The 16532-nt window shown below is 45.0% G+C and overlaps 1 protein-coding gene across 3 annotated transcripts in view; it reads left to right on the forward strand.

The window, feature by feature from the left end:
• FBXO10 (F-box protein 10) overlaps positions 1–16532 on the forward strand; it is a 102930-nt gene that overhangs the window by 56903 nt on the left and 29495 nt on the right. For all 3 annotated transcript variants that reach the window (XM_016188566.2, XM_060199154.1, XM_060199153.1), the window contains 2 exons: positions 2290–2439; positions 15017–15153. In XM_016188566.2, the coding sequence (XP_016044052.1) occupies positions 2290–2439; positions 15017–15153 (287 nt within the window). The remainder of the gene's footprint in view (positions 1–2289; positions 2440–15016; positions 15154–16532) is intronic.

Below are 16532 nucleotides of genomic sequence, written 5' to 3' on the forward strand. Positions count from 1 at the left end.
CCTCGTGTAATATGGTTAGCAAAACACATAACTTACCACGCTGTGTTTATTAATAGATACTTAAAGCAATATAAATACATTCTAAGTTTCTTTTTTCATTCTAAGTTTTTTTTTAATCATTTAAAAAAATTTTTCTCTTTTGTTGCCCTTGGAGTTATTATTGTTGTTGATGATGTTGTTGGATAGGACAGAGAGAAATGGAGAGAGGAGGGGAATACAGGGAGAGAAAGACAAACACCTGCAAACCTGCTTCACTGCCTGTGAAGTGACCCCCCCTTGCAGGTGGGCAGCTGGGGGCTCAAACCGGGATCCTTACGCAGATCCTTGCGTTTGGTGCCACATGCTCTTAACCCGCTGCACTACTGCCCGATTTCCACATTCTAAGTTTTTAAACATGAAAATGACAAAGCATCCCCTTGCTATGCTGGGTGCTGGGCTATGGTTCTGTGTTTGAAGGGAGACTTCCTTATGCCGATACTTCTTGGTATTGCGAGAGATAGGAGAGAGAGAAAGAAAACCAGACATGACTCTGGTACATGTACTGCCAGGGACTGAAGTCAAGACCTCATGCCTGAGGGGCCAACACTTCATCCACTGGGCCACCTCCTGATCCACTAGATCAATAATTTTAATTATCCCTTAGTTTGGAGTCCCATTATTTTTTCCAGGATGCTACACCAAGAAAGACTCAAAATGAACCAGAACAGATCTTTGTTGTTGTTGTTGTTATTATTATTATTATTGACACTGAAGTTATTGCTGGGACTCAGTGCTGGCAGTACAAATCCACCAACTCTAGAAGCCATTTTCTTTCTTTCTTTTTCAGTTTCTTTCTTTCTTTCTACTTTATTGGATAGGACAGAGAGAAATTGAGTGGGATGGGGAGACAGAAAGAGAGAGAAAGATAGACACCTGCAGACCTGCTTCACCTCCTGTAAAGTGCCAGCCCCGGCTCTCAGCTCTTTGTCTTACAATGGGAAGGCAGGGGAAGAAGACCCTATGCCAGATACTTTCTCAGGCGTGTGAATGTCAGCACAGGCACCTGTACAAGTGCTGGGTCTAGAACTTGATGCCTTCCCGAGTAGCCACGCCCCGGCATCCCTGGGCAAGTCCTCAGGCAGCTCCCAGCTGTAGGGTTTAAGGCTACTAAATCCTAGCTTTTCTGAGGGTCCCTTCCATTCCACTCCTCAGTTGCTCTGCCTACATGTTGTGAGTATGAAGCACAGGGCCAAGCTTCCACTCAGGTCTAATCAGAGAATGGTTGTGAGGTAGGTGGGGAGCCTGTAGGGCAGAGCCAGGAAGGCTGTGAGGGAGCTCTGTCTCAGCCAGAGGCTGTGCTGGCTCTGACGCTCCCCAGTTGAGGAGCACAGACCAAATGGGAAGGAAAAGACTCAGCTGTTCTTTTAACCGCCAGGGTTTCACAATTACTTGATCCTACCACTCCTGGCAGGATTGACTTTTCTTTCAACGAGAGAGAGAGAGAGAGAGAGAGAGAGAGAGAGAGAGAGAGGAGAGGGAGAGAGAGAGACTGACCGAGACCACAGCACTGCTTCACTGCTCCAATGCTGGTGAAGCTTCTCCTGTGCTCCTATATGGTACCAGATTTCAAACCCAGGTCTTTGCATTAAAAAGTGTGAGTCTGTGAGGTGAGTTACACACACACAGACACACACCTAGATTTTTAAAAAAAACTTTATTTATTTATTGCCGAGAGAGAGGACACACCAAAGTTTCATTCTGGCACGTGATGCTGGGAATGGTCTCCATGCTTCTATGTCTAATGCTGTAGCCATGGTGCCACCTCCTGCCTGGGCCAGCCAAGTTTTTAGAGAAAATATGTAGCCAGGGAGATCTCTCTTTCTCTCTCTCTCTCTGTCTCTCTCTCTCTCTCTTTTTAAGATTTTTTAAACTTTATTTAATTTGATAGGACATAGAAAATTTGAGAGGGAAGGAGGTTGGAGAGGGAAAGACACCTGCAGCACTGCTTCACACTTGTGAAGCTTTCCTCCTGCAAGTGAGGACTGGGGGGGCTTGAACCTGGGTCCTTGTGCACTTAGCCAGGGGTGCCACCACCTGGCCCTCCAGAGAGGTATCTAGGTGGTAGAGCACAGAACTTGCGTGCAAGAGGCCCCAGGTTTATTGTTTATTCCCTGGCTTTGTATATGCCTGAACTGAGTGGTGTTTCTCTCTCTCTCTCTCTCTCTCTCTCTCTCTCTCTCACACACACACACACACACACACACACACACACTTGCGCATAAATACAAATGCTTTCTCTCTTCTGCTCAGATCGTCATGCTCAGGAACGACATTCACCGCTGCAGGGCGTCAGGCATCTTCCTGCGCTTGGAAGGCGGAGGTTTGATTGCCGGCAACAATATCTACCACAACGCAGAGGCTGGTGTAGACATCCGGAAAAAGTCCAACCCACTCATCCTGGTATGTCTGGTGTCTTCATGCATTTTTAGGGGGACTCTGGATTCCTAGAAACATTTCTGAGGATCCTGAGATACGTTTTGAGTGTATTTTACTTCCTGTTTGCTGTGGTTCCTGCCCTTTTCTCTGTGTGTCCCTCTGATACTAAGCTCCTCTTTCTCTGTGTAGAGACAGTCACTTGAACTAAATGACTTTTTTTTTAAAATTATCTTTATTTATTTGATAGAAACAGCCAGAATACAAGAGGGGAGGGGGATAATAGAGAGGGAGAGAGAGACAGAGAGACACCTGCAGCCCTGCTTCACCACTTGCAAAGCTTTGCCCCTGCAGGTGGGGACCGGGGGCTTGAACCTGGGTCCTTGTGCATTGTAACATGTGCACTCAACCAGGTGCGCCATCACCTGGCCCCCTTAAATGACTTTTTTAAAATATATATTTTGTTTAGTTTTTATTCATTGCATAGAGACAGAGAGAAATTGGGAGGGGATAGGGAGATAGAGAGGGAAAGAGACAGAGAGACCAGCAGCCCTGTTTACCACTCATGAAGCTTTCCCCCTGCAGGTGGGGACCAGAGGCTTGAATCTGGGTCCTTGCACACTGTAGTGTGTGCATTCAACCAGGTGTGCCACCTTCTGCCTCTAAACTAAATGAATTTCCTAAAGTCTAGTCAGTAAGAAATTGATGGGTGGGGGAGTAGGTAGCATAATGGTCATGCAAAGAAATTCTCATGCCTGAGGTTCCAAAGTCTCAGGTTCAGTCTTCTGCTCACCATAAGCCAGAGCTGAGCAGCGCTCTGGTATAAAAGTCAAATAAAAATAAAAATAGACTGAATTAGACAGAAATTTCTCTTTTTTTCCCTTTTGTTACCCTTTTTTTTTTTTTTGTAGTTATTATTGTTGTTGATGTCGCCGTTGTTGTTAGATAGGACAGAGAGAAATGGAGAGAGGAGGGGAAGACAGAGGGAAGAGAAAGACAGACACCTGCAGACCTGCTTCACCGCCTGTGAAGCGAACCCCCTGCAGGTGGGGAGCCGGGGGCTCGAACCGGGATCCTTACAACAGTTCTTGTTTTTTGTGCCACGTGTGCTTAACCCGCTGTGCTACCACCTGGGTCCCTAGACAAAAATTTCGTATCCTCAACCCAGATATGCTCTGGTTGGCTTTGAGGTGTGTGTGTGTGTGTGTGTGTGTGTGTGTGTGTGTGTGTGTGTGGTGTGTGTGTGTGTGTGTGTGGTGTGTGTGGTGTGTGTGTGTGTGGTGTGTGTGTGTGTGGTGTGTGTGGTGTGTGTGTGTGTGTGTGTGTGGTGTGTGTGTGTGTGTGTGTGGTGTGTGTGGTGTGTGTGTGTGTGGTGTGTGTGGTGTGTGTGTGTGTGTGTGGTGTGTGTGTGTGTGTGGTGTGTGTGGTGTGTGTGGTGTGTGTGTGTGTGTGGTGTGTGTGTGTGTGTTGTGTGTGGTGTGTGTGTGGTGTGTGTGTGGTGTGTGTGTGTGTGTGGTGTGTGTGTGTGTGGTGTGTGTGTGTGTGTGGTGTGTGTGTGTGTGTGGTGTGTGTGGTGTGTGTGTGTGTGGTGTGTGTTGTGTGTGGTGTGTGTGTGTGGTGTGTGTGTGTGTGTGTGTGGTGTGTGTGTGTGGTGTGTGTGTGTGTGGTGTGTGTGTGTGGTGTGTGTGTGTGTGGTGTGTGTGGTGTGTGTGGTGTGTGTGTGTGTGTCGTATGCTTTACATTGGTTTGTTCTAGCCCTCCCCTGCCAAGAGAATTGGGTCAGTCCTGTTAATTTCTCGGGCCTGCTTGGCCCCGCCCCAAGGAACCCCTAGAGAGGGGTTCCTGAGTGAGAGAGTTTCAGGGTTACAGAGTAAGAGGGAGTTCCACAGTGGAAGAGTTTCAGAGGGTTCCCCAGTACAGAGTTCCAGCTGTGAAGCTAGACCAGCCCGGCCAGCCAGAGCCTTCCGAAATTTTAACAACAAATGGCGCCCACGTGGACCTGACCTGCGCATCTCTCAGATAAGTAAAGACAATTTGGCTACCTACGCACTATGGCCTTCTCTTCTGCTTGTGAAGAGATCTCCAAAGGCCTCTGCTCTTTCTTCACGAGACTGTTTTGCTGTTTCTGGAACATTTATCTCTGGACCACTCTGGTTCCCACTCACTTGGGCGAACTCAGAACATCCAGCGGGAAGAGCCAGCGGGCGGGAGGCGAGGCGCGGAGCTGCCGTTTCCACCTGGTTAAACAGCCAGCCAGCCGGCTGCACCCAGACAACCCCGCGCACCATGCCCGCAGCCCCGCAGCCCCACAGCCCCGCAGCCCCGCAGCCCCGCAGCCCCGCAGCCCCGCAGCCCGCAGGAGGCTGAAGCCAGCACACAAGAGCCCCTGGAGCCCGAGGCCAACACGCAAGAGCCCGAGGCCAGCCCACAGGAGCCGGCTCTCCACCGCGTGGCGCAGGGCACTGGACTCGTGATCCCTCCACGCTGCTCGGCCACTGCGAACAGGGCAGCAGACATGGTAGGGCCATGGGGCAGGGCCGCAGCGGCCTATTATGGCCGCCACCCCTGGGCACCTAGGCCCACGCCTTCTACAAAACTGGCCTGCCTGCCCTCTTTCTATGAATTCTGGAACCATCCCGGGCCTCCTGGACCCCCGGGCTCCCTGCCGAAACTGGGCACACGAGGTCTCCAGCCGCCGGTCCGGTCTGAAGGCAGACAAGCTGGAGTACGCAGAGATTTGTGCAGAGATCGCAACCTGCAATTCCTAGAAGTGGAGCTGCGCGGGAAGCCACCTCCGAATGGTGACCCCCCCCAACCACTAAGACAGTACAGATTTAAATTCGTGTTTAAAATGACATGTCTTCGTAACAAAGGTTTCTCTCCTAGTGTATTAATGACCATGTTTATGTGTATGTTTAAAGTTTGGTAAACAATAGCTCTAAGGCTAAATTCTTACTAGTCAAAGTTAAATGAAAAAGGTTTTCAATATAATTCTCATAAAGATAAAATTAACTTACATTTAAAGTCTAAGGTAAAAATTAGTTAACAATCAATATATTTTAACTAAGTTAGTCTAAACAAAAGGTTAAATAGACTTGTTGATATGTAAAACTCTCCATTACCTTCTCTATTAGAAATGGTAGATTGCACAATGGCTATGCTAATTATTCTCATGCCTGAGGTTTCCTCTCCGGCCCACACCTAGGGTGTGTCTCCATCTTGAATGGGTGTAACAAAAGGTTAAAAGACGTTGTTGATATGTAAAAGTCTCAAATTCCTTCTCTATTAGAAACGTTGGATCGTGCAGTAGATATGCTAATAACAAGTTTTGTTTCATAGTAAGTAAGTTGCAGCCAGCTGCCTGTGGGACTCTAGGCCATTCCCCGCCCCCATGCAATTGCCCGTCGAGGCAAGTAGCCCCCCCAGAGGCAAGAAATGTTTTTTTTTTCAGATATGGCCCCCTCAGGCCTTCCCTTGGCAACATGCTGGTTTTTGTTATATATGTTTCTGTTCACCCCACACCCTTGATACTATAGTCATTTAGTTAAAAAGAAAAGGGGGAATTGTCGTATGCTTTACATTGGTTTGTTCTAGCCCTCCCCCGCCAAGAGAATTGGATCAGTCCTGTTAATTTCACGGGCCTGCTTGGCCCCGCCCCAAGGAACCCGGAGAGAGGGTTCCTGAGTTCCAGAGTTCGAGAGTTTCAGGGTTACAGAGTAAGAGAGAGTTCCAGTGTGCCAGAGTTTCAGAGGGTTCCCCAGTATGAGAGTTCCAGAGTTCCAGAGTAAGAGAGAGTTCCTGAGTTCGAAAGTAAGAGAGAGTGCTTGTGCCGCCGCAAAGAGACAGCAGAGTTCTGTTTGGTGATTAGTTTGTCTTAGTTTGTGAATCGTTGTTCCTGAATAAAGAAATACAGCTTCCCTGCCAGGCCGTTGTCTCCGCGTCTCTGTTACCCGCCCGTAAAGCAAGCCAGCCCGGCCAGAGCCTAAGAAATTTTAACAACATGTGTGTGTGTGTGGTGTGTGTGTGTGTGTGGTGTGTGTGTGTGTGTGTGTGGTGTGTGGTGTGTGTGGTGTGTGTGTGTGTGTGTGTGTGTGATGTGTGTGTGTGGTGTGTGTGTGTGTGTGTGTGGTGTGTGTGTGATGTGTGTGGTGTGTGTGTGTGTGGGTGTGTGCAGGTGTGTGTGTGTGGTGTGTGTGTGTGGTGTGTGTGTGTGTGATGTGTGTGTGTGTGTGTGTGGTGTGTGTGTGTGTGTGTGGTGTGTGTGTGTGTGTGGTGTGTGTGTGTGTGGGTGTGTGCGGGTGTGTGTGGTGTGTGTGTGTGTGGTGTGTGTGGTGTGTGTGGTGTGTGGTGTGTGTGTGGTTTGTGTGTGTGTGTGTGGTGTGTGTGTGTGATGTGTGTGGTGTGTGTGTGTGGGTGTGTGTGTGTGGGTGTGTGTGGTGTGTGTGGTGTGTGTGTTGTGTGTGTGTGTGTGGTGTGTGTGTGTGTGGTGTGTGTGTGTGGTGTGTGTGTGTGTGTGGTGTGTGTGTGGTGTGTGTGTGATGTGTATGTGTGTGGTGTGTGTGTGTGTGTGGTGTGTGTGTGTGTGGTGTGTGTGTGGTGTGTGTGGTGTGTGGTGTGTGTGTGTGGTATGTGTGTGTGTGTGGTGTGTGTGTGTGGTGTGTGTGTGTGTGTGGTGTGTGTGTGTGGTGTGTGTGTGTGGTGTGTGTGTGTGTGGTGTGTGTGGTGTGTGTGTGTGGTGTGTGTGTGTGTGTATTAGCAAAGCATTGCTCAGCTCTGGCTTATAGTGGTGCGGGGGATTGAGCCTGGGACTTTGGAGTCTCAGGCATAAGAATCTCTGCATAACCATTATGCTATCTACCCCTACCCATTGGTTTTTTGTTTTGTTTTGTTTGAATGGTTGGTTTTTATTTGTTTTAATCATCAGGATTATCAATGGACTCCATACTTGCATGATACCACTGTTCCCAGTGGCCATTTTTCCTTTCTTTTTTTTTTCTTTCTTCCTTTTGATAGTGAGAGACATAGAGGGTAAGAGGGAGAGAGAGACAAAGAAAGAGAACTGAAGCAGTACTCCACCATCCATAAGCTTCCCCCCTGCAGGGGGGATCAGGGACTCGAACATGTGTAGTTTACCAGGTAAACCACCACCAGACCTCCTATTATTTCCTATTTTTTTTCCCATGAAGATGTTGAGGCACAGATTGGCTAACATCTTGTCTAGAATCGCTAGTGACCTAGCTGGGATTTGAATCCAGGCAGTCTGACTTAAGGTTGATGTTCTCAGCCTATTCTATCTAGACTGTCCTTATAAGTGCAGGGAAAGGGGAAGCCCGGGGGCTGGGAGAGCCAGGGCGGTGGTGCACCTGGTTAAGCGCACATAGCACAAAGCTCAAGGATCCAGGTTTGAGCCCCTGGCTCCCAACATGCTGGGGGGAAGCTTCACAAGTGGCTAAGCAGATCTGCAGGTGTCTGTGTTTCTCTCCCCTACTATTTCCTCTCCCCTATCAAAAACAAAACCAGAAAAAGATAGCCACCAGGAGCAGTGGATTTGTAGTGCTGGCACCAAGCCCCAGTGATAACCATGGAAGAAGAAAAGAATAAAGAAAGAAAGAAAAGGGAAATTCCTGGGAGTCGGGCAGTAGTGCAGCGGGTTAAGCACATATGGCGTAAAATGCAAGGACCAGCTTAAGGATCCCAATTCGAGCCCCTGTCTCCCCACCTGCAGGGGAGTCGCTTCACGGGCGGTAAAGCAGGTCTGCAGGTGTCTATCTTTCTCTCCCCCTCTCTGTCTCCCCCTCCTCTCTCGATTTCTCTCTGTCCTATCCAACAACGACATCAATAACAACAATAATAACTAAAACAATAAAACAACATGGGCAACAAAAGGGAATAAATAAATATCAAAAAAATTAAAAACAGTTTAAAATAAAAGAAAAGGAAAATCCCTCACTGTATTTAAAAAGAAATGCCTAGCCAATGGCCTCCACCAACCCCTTCCTGTCACTTTATGCTGCCATGTAGCTGGTATTTTACACATGGCCTTAGCTTAAGGAATTATTGCCGCTGCTGCCAAAGAAAAGAGTTTTTCTTCCCAGAGAAAGAGGGGGACAGGCCACGTTAGCAGGTGGGGCGAGAAAAGAGGGTGGATGGGAGGGTATGATAGGATGGAAAAACCTTGCACACACACCTTCCTTCAAGCTTTTCAACCTAGTGAGGGACTTCTGCTGAGGCTTCCCTTGTGAGCCTGCCAGGTCTCCAGAGAAAATCTGGAAAGTGAGTAAAACTAGAAGAGCTGTGGCTGTGTGGAATATTTTAAAGCAAACTCAAACTTTGTTTCTGTGAAATCATTTTGGAAGAGACAACTAACTTCCTGGCATATGGATGAACTTGGATTTGGACTGCAAATGAACAGTTAGGGTGAAACAATGTTTGTTTTTTAACTTTTTAAATATTTATTTATTTATTTTCCCTTTTGTTTCCTTTGTTTTTTTTCTTTATTGGGGAATTAATGTTTTACATTCAACAGTAAATACAATAGTTTATACATGCATAACATTCCCCAGTTTCCCATTTAACAATACAACCCCCACTGTGTCATATATCATCCTTCATGTACCTGTATTCTCCCCACCCATCCACCCACCCCAGAGTCTTTTACTTTGGTGCGATATGCCAATTCCATTTCAGGTACTACTTGTGTTTTTGTTTCTGATCTTGTTTTTCAACTTCTCCCTGAGAGTGAGATCATCCCATATTAATCCTTCTGTTTCTGACTTATTTCACTTAACATGAATTTTTCAAGGTCCATCCAAGATCCGCTGAAAACGGTGAAGTCACCATTTTTTACAGCTGAGTAGTATTCCATTGTGTATATAGACCACAACTTGCTCAGCCACTCATCTGTTGTTGGACACCTGGGTTGCTTCCAGGTTTTGGCTATTACAAATTGTGCTGCCAAGAACCTATGTGTACACAGGTCTTTTTGGATGGATGTGTTGGGTTCCTTAGGCTATATCCCCAGGAGGGGAATTGCAGGGTCATAGGGTAGGTCCATTTCTAGCCTTCTGAAAGTTCTTCAGACTGTTCTCCACAGAGGTTGGACCAATTGACATTCGCACCAGCAGTGTAGGAGGGTTCCTTTGACCGCACACCCTCTCCAGCATTTGCTGCTGTTACCTTTTCTGATGTATGACATTCTCACAGGAGTGAAGTGGTATCTCATTGTTGTCTTGATTTGCATTTCTCTGACAATCAGAGACTTGGAGCATTTTTTCATGTGTTTCTCGGCCTTTTGGATCTCTTCTGTGGTGAATATTCTGTCCACGCCCTCCCCCCATTTTTGGATGGGGTTATTTGTTGTCTTGTTGTTGAGTTTGGCAAGCTCTTTATATATGTTAGTTATTAAACTCTTATCTGATGTATGGCATGTAAAGATCTTCTCCCATTCTGTGAGGGGTCTCTTGGTTTGGGTAGTGGTTTCTTTTGCTGTGAAGAAGCTTTTTAATTTGATGTAGTCCCATAGGTTTATACTTGCCTTAGTCTTCCTTGTAATTGGATTCGTTTCATTGAAGATGTCTTTAAAATGTATGCGGAAAAGAGTTCTGCCAATATTTTCCTCTAAGTATCTGATAGTTTCTGGTCTAACATCCAAGTCCTTGATCCACTTGGAATTTACTTTTGTATTTGGTGAAATACAGTGATTCAGTTTCATTCTTCTGCAAGTTTCAACCCATTGTTTCCAACACCATTTGTTGAAGAGACTCTGCTTTCCCCATGTAATAGTCTGGGCCCCTTTGTCAAAGATCAGATGTCCATAGGTGTGGGGCCTCATTTCTGGGCTCTCAATTCTATTCCACTGGTCAGTGTGTCTATTCATGTTCCAGTACCAAGCAGTTTTGATGACAATGGCCCTATAATACAGTTTGAAATCTGGGAGTGTGATGCCTCCGGTTCTGTTCTTTTTTCTCAAGATTGTTTTGTCATTTCTAGGTCTTTTCTGGTTCCATATAAACATTTGTAGCATTTTTTCTATTCTCCTAAAACATGTGCTTGGGATCTTGATGGGGATAGCATTAAATTTGTATATGGTTCTGGATAGTATATTCATTTTGATGATGTTAATTCTCCCAACCCATGAACATGGAATATCTTTCCACTTCTTTGTGTCTTTTTCAATTTCCTTGAATAGTGACTCATAATTTTCAGTATACAAGTCTTTCACTTCTTTGGTTAGATTTACTCCTAGATATTTTATTGTTTTTATTGCTATAGTAAAAGGAATTGATTTCTGGATTTCAATTTCTTCTAACTTAGTGTTTGCATAGAGGAATGCCACTGACTTTTGAATGTTAATTTTATAGCCTGACACCTTACTGTATTTCCTGATGATTTCCAAAAGCTTCTTGCTGGATTCCTTAGGTTTTTCTGTGTATACTATCATGTCATCTGCAAATAAGGAGAGTTTGACTTCTTCTCTTCCAATCCTTAAGTTCCTTGCTCCTGCCTGATTACTATGGCAAGAGCTTCCAACACTATGTTGAATAGTAATGGTGATAGTGGGCAGGTGATCCCTGTCTAGTACCTGATCTGAGTGGAAATGCTTCCAGTTTTTCACCATTGAGTATGATGTTGGCTGTAGGTTTGCTATATTTAGACTCCACTATCTTCAGGAATTTTCCATCTATTCTCTGAAGGTTTTGTAGAATTCATTTGTAAAATCATCTGGTCCAGGACTTTTATTTTTGGGGAGATTTTTGGTAACTATTTCAATTTCATTAGCTGTGACGGGCCTGTTCATGTTATCCACTTCCTCTTTACTTAGTTTTGGAAGTTGGTAGGTATCTAGGAAATCATCCATTTCTTCCAGGTTCTTTAGCTTGGTGGCGTATAGTTGTTCATAGAAGCCTTGCATGATATGTTGAATTTCTGCAGTGTCTGTTGTGATAAATCCTTTTTTATTTACTATCCGATTTATTTGGGTCTTCTCCCTTTTTTGTTTTGTGAGTCTGGCTAAAGGTTTGTCGATTTTGTTCACTCTTTCAAAGAACCAACATTTACTTTCGTTGATCTTTTGTATGGTTTTCCTATTCTCAATGTTATTTATTTCCGCCCTAACTTTAGTGATTTCTGTCCTTCTGGTTGCTTTAGGGTTCCTTTGTTATACTTCTTCTAGGTCTTTAAGATGTGCAATCAGGCTGTTAATTTGTGCTTTTTCTTGTTTCCTAATGTGTGCTTATATAGCTATGAATTCCCTTCTTAGTACTGCTTTAGCTGTGTCCCAAATATTTTGATAGCTTGTGTCTTCATTTTCATTGAATTCTCGAAACATTTTGATTTCTTCCTTGATTTCCTTTTTGACCCAGAAGTTGTTAAGAAGTGTACTGTTGAGCTTCCACATTTTGGGACTGTTACTAATCTTTTGTTGATTGTTAAGTGTTAGTTTAATTCCACTGTGGTCTGAGAAGATGCTTGGGATGATTTCAATGCTCTTGAATTTGCTGATGCTGTCTTTGTGGCCTAACATGTGGTCTATCCTTGAGAATGACCCAGGTGTATTTGAGTAAAATGTGTATTCCAGTTTCTTGGGATGAATGACTCTGAAAATGTCCAATAGTTCTAGTTTATCTATGTCTTCATTTAGCTCCATTATGTCTTTATAGATTTTCTGCCTGGATGATCTGTCAAGTTGAGAGAGTGGGGTGTTGAAGTCCCCTACTATGATTGTGTTGCTGTTAATATATTGCTGTAGCTCTTTCAGTAGAAGTTTGATGTATTTAGATGGCTTCTCATTGGGTGCATAGATGTTAATAATTGTTAAGTCCTCTTGATTGACTGACCCTCTGAGCATTAAGTGGTGTCCACTCCTATCTGTTTTAATCTTATCTATTTTAAAGTCTTTGTGGGCCATTGGCTTGTATGATAGTTTTCCATCCTTTCACTTTAAGTCTGTGTTTGTCTTGTTGAGTTATGTGGGTTTCCTGTAGACAGCATATTGTTGGGTTGTATTTTCTGATCCATCTTCCTACTCTGTGTCTTTTAATAGGTGAATTCAGGCCATTGACATTTATTGATATCATAGATTGAAGATATTTTGACGCCATTCTTGTAGAGCTTTAGAGTGTTTTGATATATATCCTATTTACAGTGGTCTGATTGTTTATAGGAGACCTTTCAGAAATTCTTTCAGGGAAGGCTTGGTGATAGTTGATTCCTTCAATTGTTGCTTGTCTGAGAAGGTTTTGATGCCTCCATCTAGTCTGAATGACAGTCTAGCAGGATACAGTATTCTTGGTTGAAAGCCTTTCTCATTGAGCACTCAATAGATATCTTGCCATTCTCTTCTGGCCTGTAGTGTTTGTAAGGAGAAATCTGCTAATCTGATGGGTTTTCCTCTGTAGGTGACTCTTTTTTTTTTCTCTTGCAGCCTTCAGGATCCTTTCTTTATCCTTATTCCTTTCCATTCTAAGTATGATATGTCTTGGTGTCTTTAAGTCTGGGTTAATTCTGTTTGGGACCCTCTGGGCTTCTTGAATCTTTATGTCTTTGATGTTGTTTAGAATAGAGAAGTTTTCAGCTATTATGGCCTGGATAATGCTTTCTTCCTCCCCTTCTCTTTCTTCCTCTGGTATGCCAATAATGCATATATTGTTTATTTTGAAGTCATCCAATAGGACTCTGTTGTTGTTTTCAGCATCTCTTAATCTCTTTGTGAGATCTCTTACTTCTTTTTTAGTTGTCTCTAATTCATCCTCAATCTTGCTACTTCTGTCTTCAGCCTCATTGATTCTATTCTCTCTGCCCTCTACTGTTTTCTGGAGTTCATCTGTTTTGTTGCCCTGTTCTGATACTGTTTTAGCTTGTTCAGCTAGTTGCGTTCTTACCTCAGCGATTTCAGCTTTCAGCTCTCTAATAACCTTGAGATAATTAGTATTTTCTTCCAGAGTCTCATTTATTGTTCCTGTATTTCTGATTACAATTCTTTCAAACTCTTTACTCACTCCTGTGATTATTTCCTTAGCTAGTGTTTGGATGTTGAACTCGTTATTTTTTGCTTCACCCTCTGGGGGACTTTTAGCTGGACTCTTGTCCTGGTTCAATTCTCCAATATTTCTTCTTGTTGTTTTAATCATTTTATATATTATGTTATGAGTTCCCTTTCTCAGTACTTTTCAAATTACTGATCACTATTGCCTGGATTGACTTGTGTCTAAGTAAGGTAATTAAAGGGTTCACAGTGGTGGAAGTTAACAGTTGTTTCAATAGTATTTTAATCCCTGAGTTGGAGCTCAGTGGTTTTTCCTCTGTAGGCTGTGGGAGCCTGAGGGCTTTTAAACTATCAATAGGCTTCTTACCTTAATCACTGACTCCTGACCAAGAGATAAGGCAGGGTGTGGCAGAGATAGTCTGGTGGTTATGCAAAGAGACTTTCACAGCTCCTCAGCTATGCCACTGAGGTATAGGTCTTCTCCTGAGTTTCCTGGTTAGATCTCTGTCCCCTGGTGTCCCTCCCTGTCGCTGCTCCAGATTCTGAGGGCAGTAGCAATGGAGACTCAGAGTTGCACTTGGTGAGTCTCTGGGGAGTCCTCTCCTCCCTTCAGCTGTCCCTTTGTTGGTGGAGCAGACTGGAAGTGGTGTCTCAACTGATAAACTGCTGGACTGTTAGCAGTCACTTAATCTCTCCCTGTGCTCCTCTCTCCTCTCTGTCACCAGCCACACGTGTTTGTACTTACCGGTGATTTAGTGGCTTCCTGTGGTCATTCGAGTTCTGTCTTGTTTCAGTCCCAGGTGGTCTCATTTGGTATTCCTAGTTGATCCGGGAGCGTTTTTGTTGTTGTCTATTGTTGTGGTAGTAGTTGTTGTTGTTATTGATGTTGTCGCTGTTGGATAGGACAGAGAGAAATGGAGAGAGGGGGAGAGAAAGACAGAGGGTGAGAGAAAGAGAGACACCTGCAGACCTGCTTCACCGCCTGTGAAGCGACTCCCCTGCAGGTGGGGAGCTGGGGGCTCGAACTGGTATTCTTGACGCCAGTCCTTGTGCTTTGTGCCACCTGCGCTTAACCCGCTGCACTACCACCTGACTCCTGAAACAATGTTATTCTTATTTAGCTTATTAGATAGAGACAGGAGTTGAGAGGGAAAACAGACAGACAGACAGACAGACACACACACACACACACACAGAGAAATCGAGAAAGACCTACAGCACTAATTCACTGCTTGTGACACTTCCCCCCTTTAGGTGGGGACTAGGGACTTGAACTTGGGTCCTTGCACATGGTAGGTACCATGTGCCCTCAATCAGTTGTGCCACTCCACCCCATATTCTGATCATTATTTGAGCAACTAACTGAGAGACAAAAGTCAGGTGTGCAGTCTGGCAGGGAAGAACAGGACAGTGCCATGAGCCCTTCATCATGTCACGGACCAGAGACTTCCCAGTGATGTGTTTTCTGTAGCATGTCTGCTCAGCCAGGCACACCACCCGGCCCCTTTGGGATGTGCTCTCTGTACCTCACATCTTGACCGGGCTGTGTAGGCATGGAGTGAGCACAGTACCTCTGCTGGTGTGTCTTACCTGTCTGTTATAGCATCTCTTTATTTGCAGTGTAACCAGATCCATCATGGCCTTCGCTCTGGAATAGTTGTCCTTGGCAATGGGAAAGGTGTCATCCGGAACAATCAGATCTTTTCCAACAAGGAGGCTGGTATTTATATCCTGTACCACGGGAATCCAGTTGTGAGGTATGCGCTGCTTTATCCACCCTGCTCAGCTCACATGGACTCCATTCTCCACATTCTACTCCCTATTCTTTTTTTTAAACTTTATTTATTTATTCCCTTTTGTTGCCCTTGTTGTTCTATTGTTGGAGTTATTGTTGTTGTTATTGATGTTGTTGTTGTCGGATAGGACAGAAAGAAATGGAGAAAGGAGGGGAAGACAGAGAAAGAAAGAGAAAGACAAACACCTACAGACCTGCTTCACCGCCTGTGTAGCGACTCCCCTGCAGGTGGGGAGCTGGGGGCTCGAACCAGGATCCTTAAGCCGGTCCCTGCGCTCTGCGCCACATGTGCTTAACCCAATGCGCCACTGCTCGATCCCCCCTTTTTTTTTTAAGATTTTATTTATTTATGAGAAAGATAGGAGGAGAGAGAAAGAACCAGACATCACTCTGGCACATGTGTTGCCGGGGATTGAACTTGGGACCTAATGCTTGAGAGTCCAGAGCTTTCTCACTGTGCCACCTCCCAGACCACTGAATCTACTCTTCTTGGTGACCAGTGTTTCTTTCCCTACTCCTCCTCTTCCTCCTTTTTCTTCTTATTCTTCTTCTTTTTTTTTTTTACTTTTTCACTTTTTCACTTGCTATTTTACTGGGTAGGGCAGAGAGAAATTGAGAGAGTCAGATAGAGAGAAAGATAGATATCTGCAGACCTGCTTCACTGCTCGTGAAATATCACCACTGCAGGCGGGTGGGGGCCTCAAACCCAGGTCCTTGCACATGGAGGCACATGTGCTCAGCCGGGTGTGTCACTGACCAGCCCCCCAGCGTGACCTTCTATATCCTCATGACAGCCTAGCCCTTCCATGCAGTACAGTGGGGATTTGAGTGAGGGGGAGGAAACAGAGAGAAAGCTTTGGGCCAGAAGACATTCTTAGACTAAGCTGAGGCAAGTGAAATTTATTCTCTTCAGATATTGGGGATTGAACTGAGGGCCTCATGTTTGAGGGTCCACACTTTATCCACTGTGCTACCTCCCTGGCTGCAAGCATCTATTATCTCAGTGCTATAGACAGCATACTAAGAACGATGAATTGTCACAGAATTCATCTTTCATCCTTTGTGGTATTGCCTTTACTAAAAGTCTGTGTTTGTATTATGCATGTTATTCACACAGTGCACGTGTAGGTGTGTGTGTGAGAAGAGCACAGGGATGTGGTAGGTGTGTCAGAGCCTACTACATCCCTGCGCTGTAATGTCTGGAGCAATGGTGACAAATGTGGGGTGTCTGGACAGAAGATGTCCAGGGACTTGACTAGAAGATCCACCTACAGAGGCAGCTTGTTGCTGGAGCTCAGAAAACCTCAAGTGCCAGGTACAGCAAATGGAAGGAATCCTGAT

The sequence above is a fragment of the Erinaceus europaeus genome, chromosome 10 (assembly GCF_950295315.1).
Source record: "Erinaceus europaeus chromosome 10, mEriEur2.1, whole genome shotgun sequence".
Lineage (NCBI taxonomy): Eukaryota > Metazoa > Chordata > Mammalia > Eulipotyphla > Erinaceidae > Erinaceus > Erinaceus europaeus.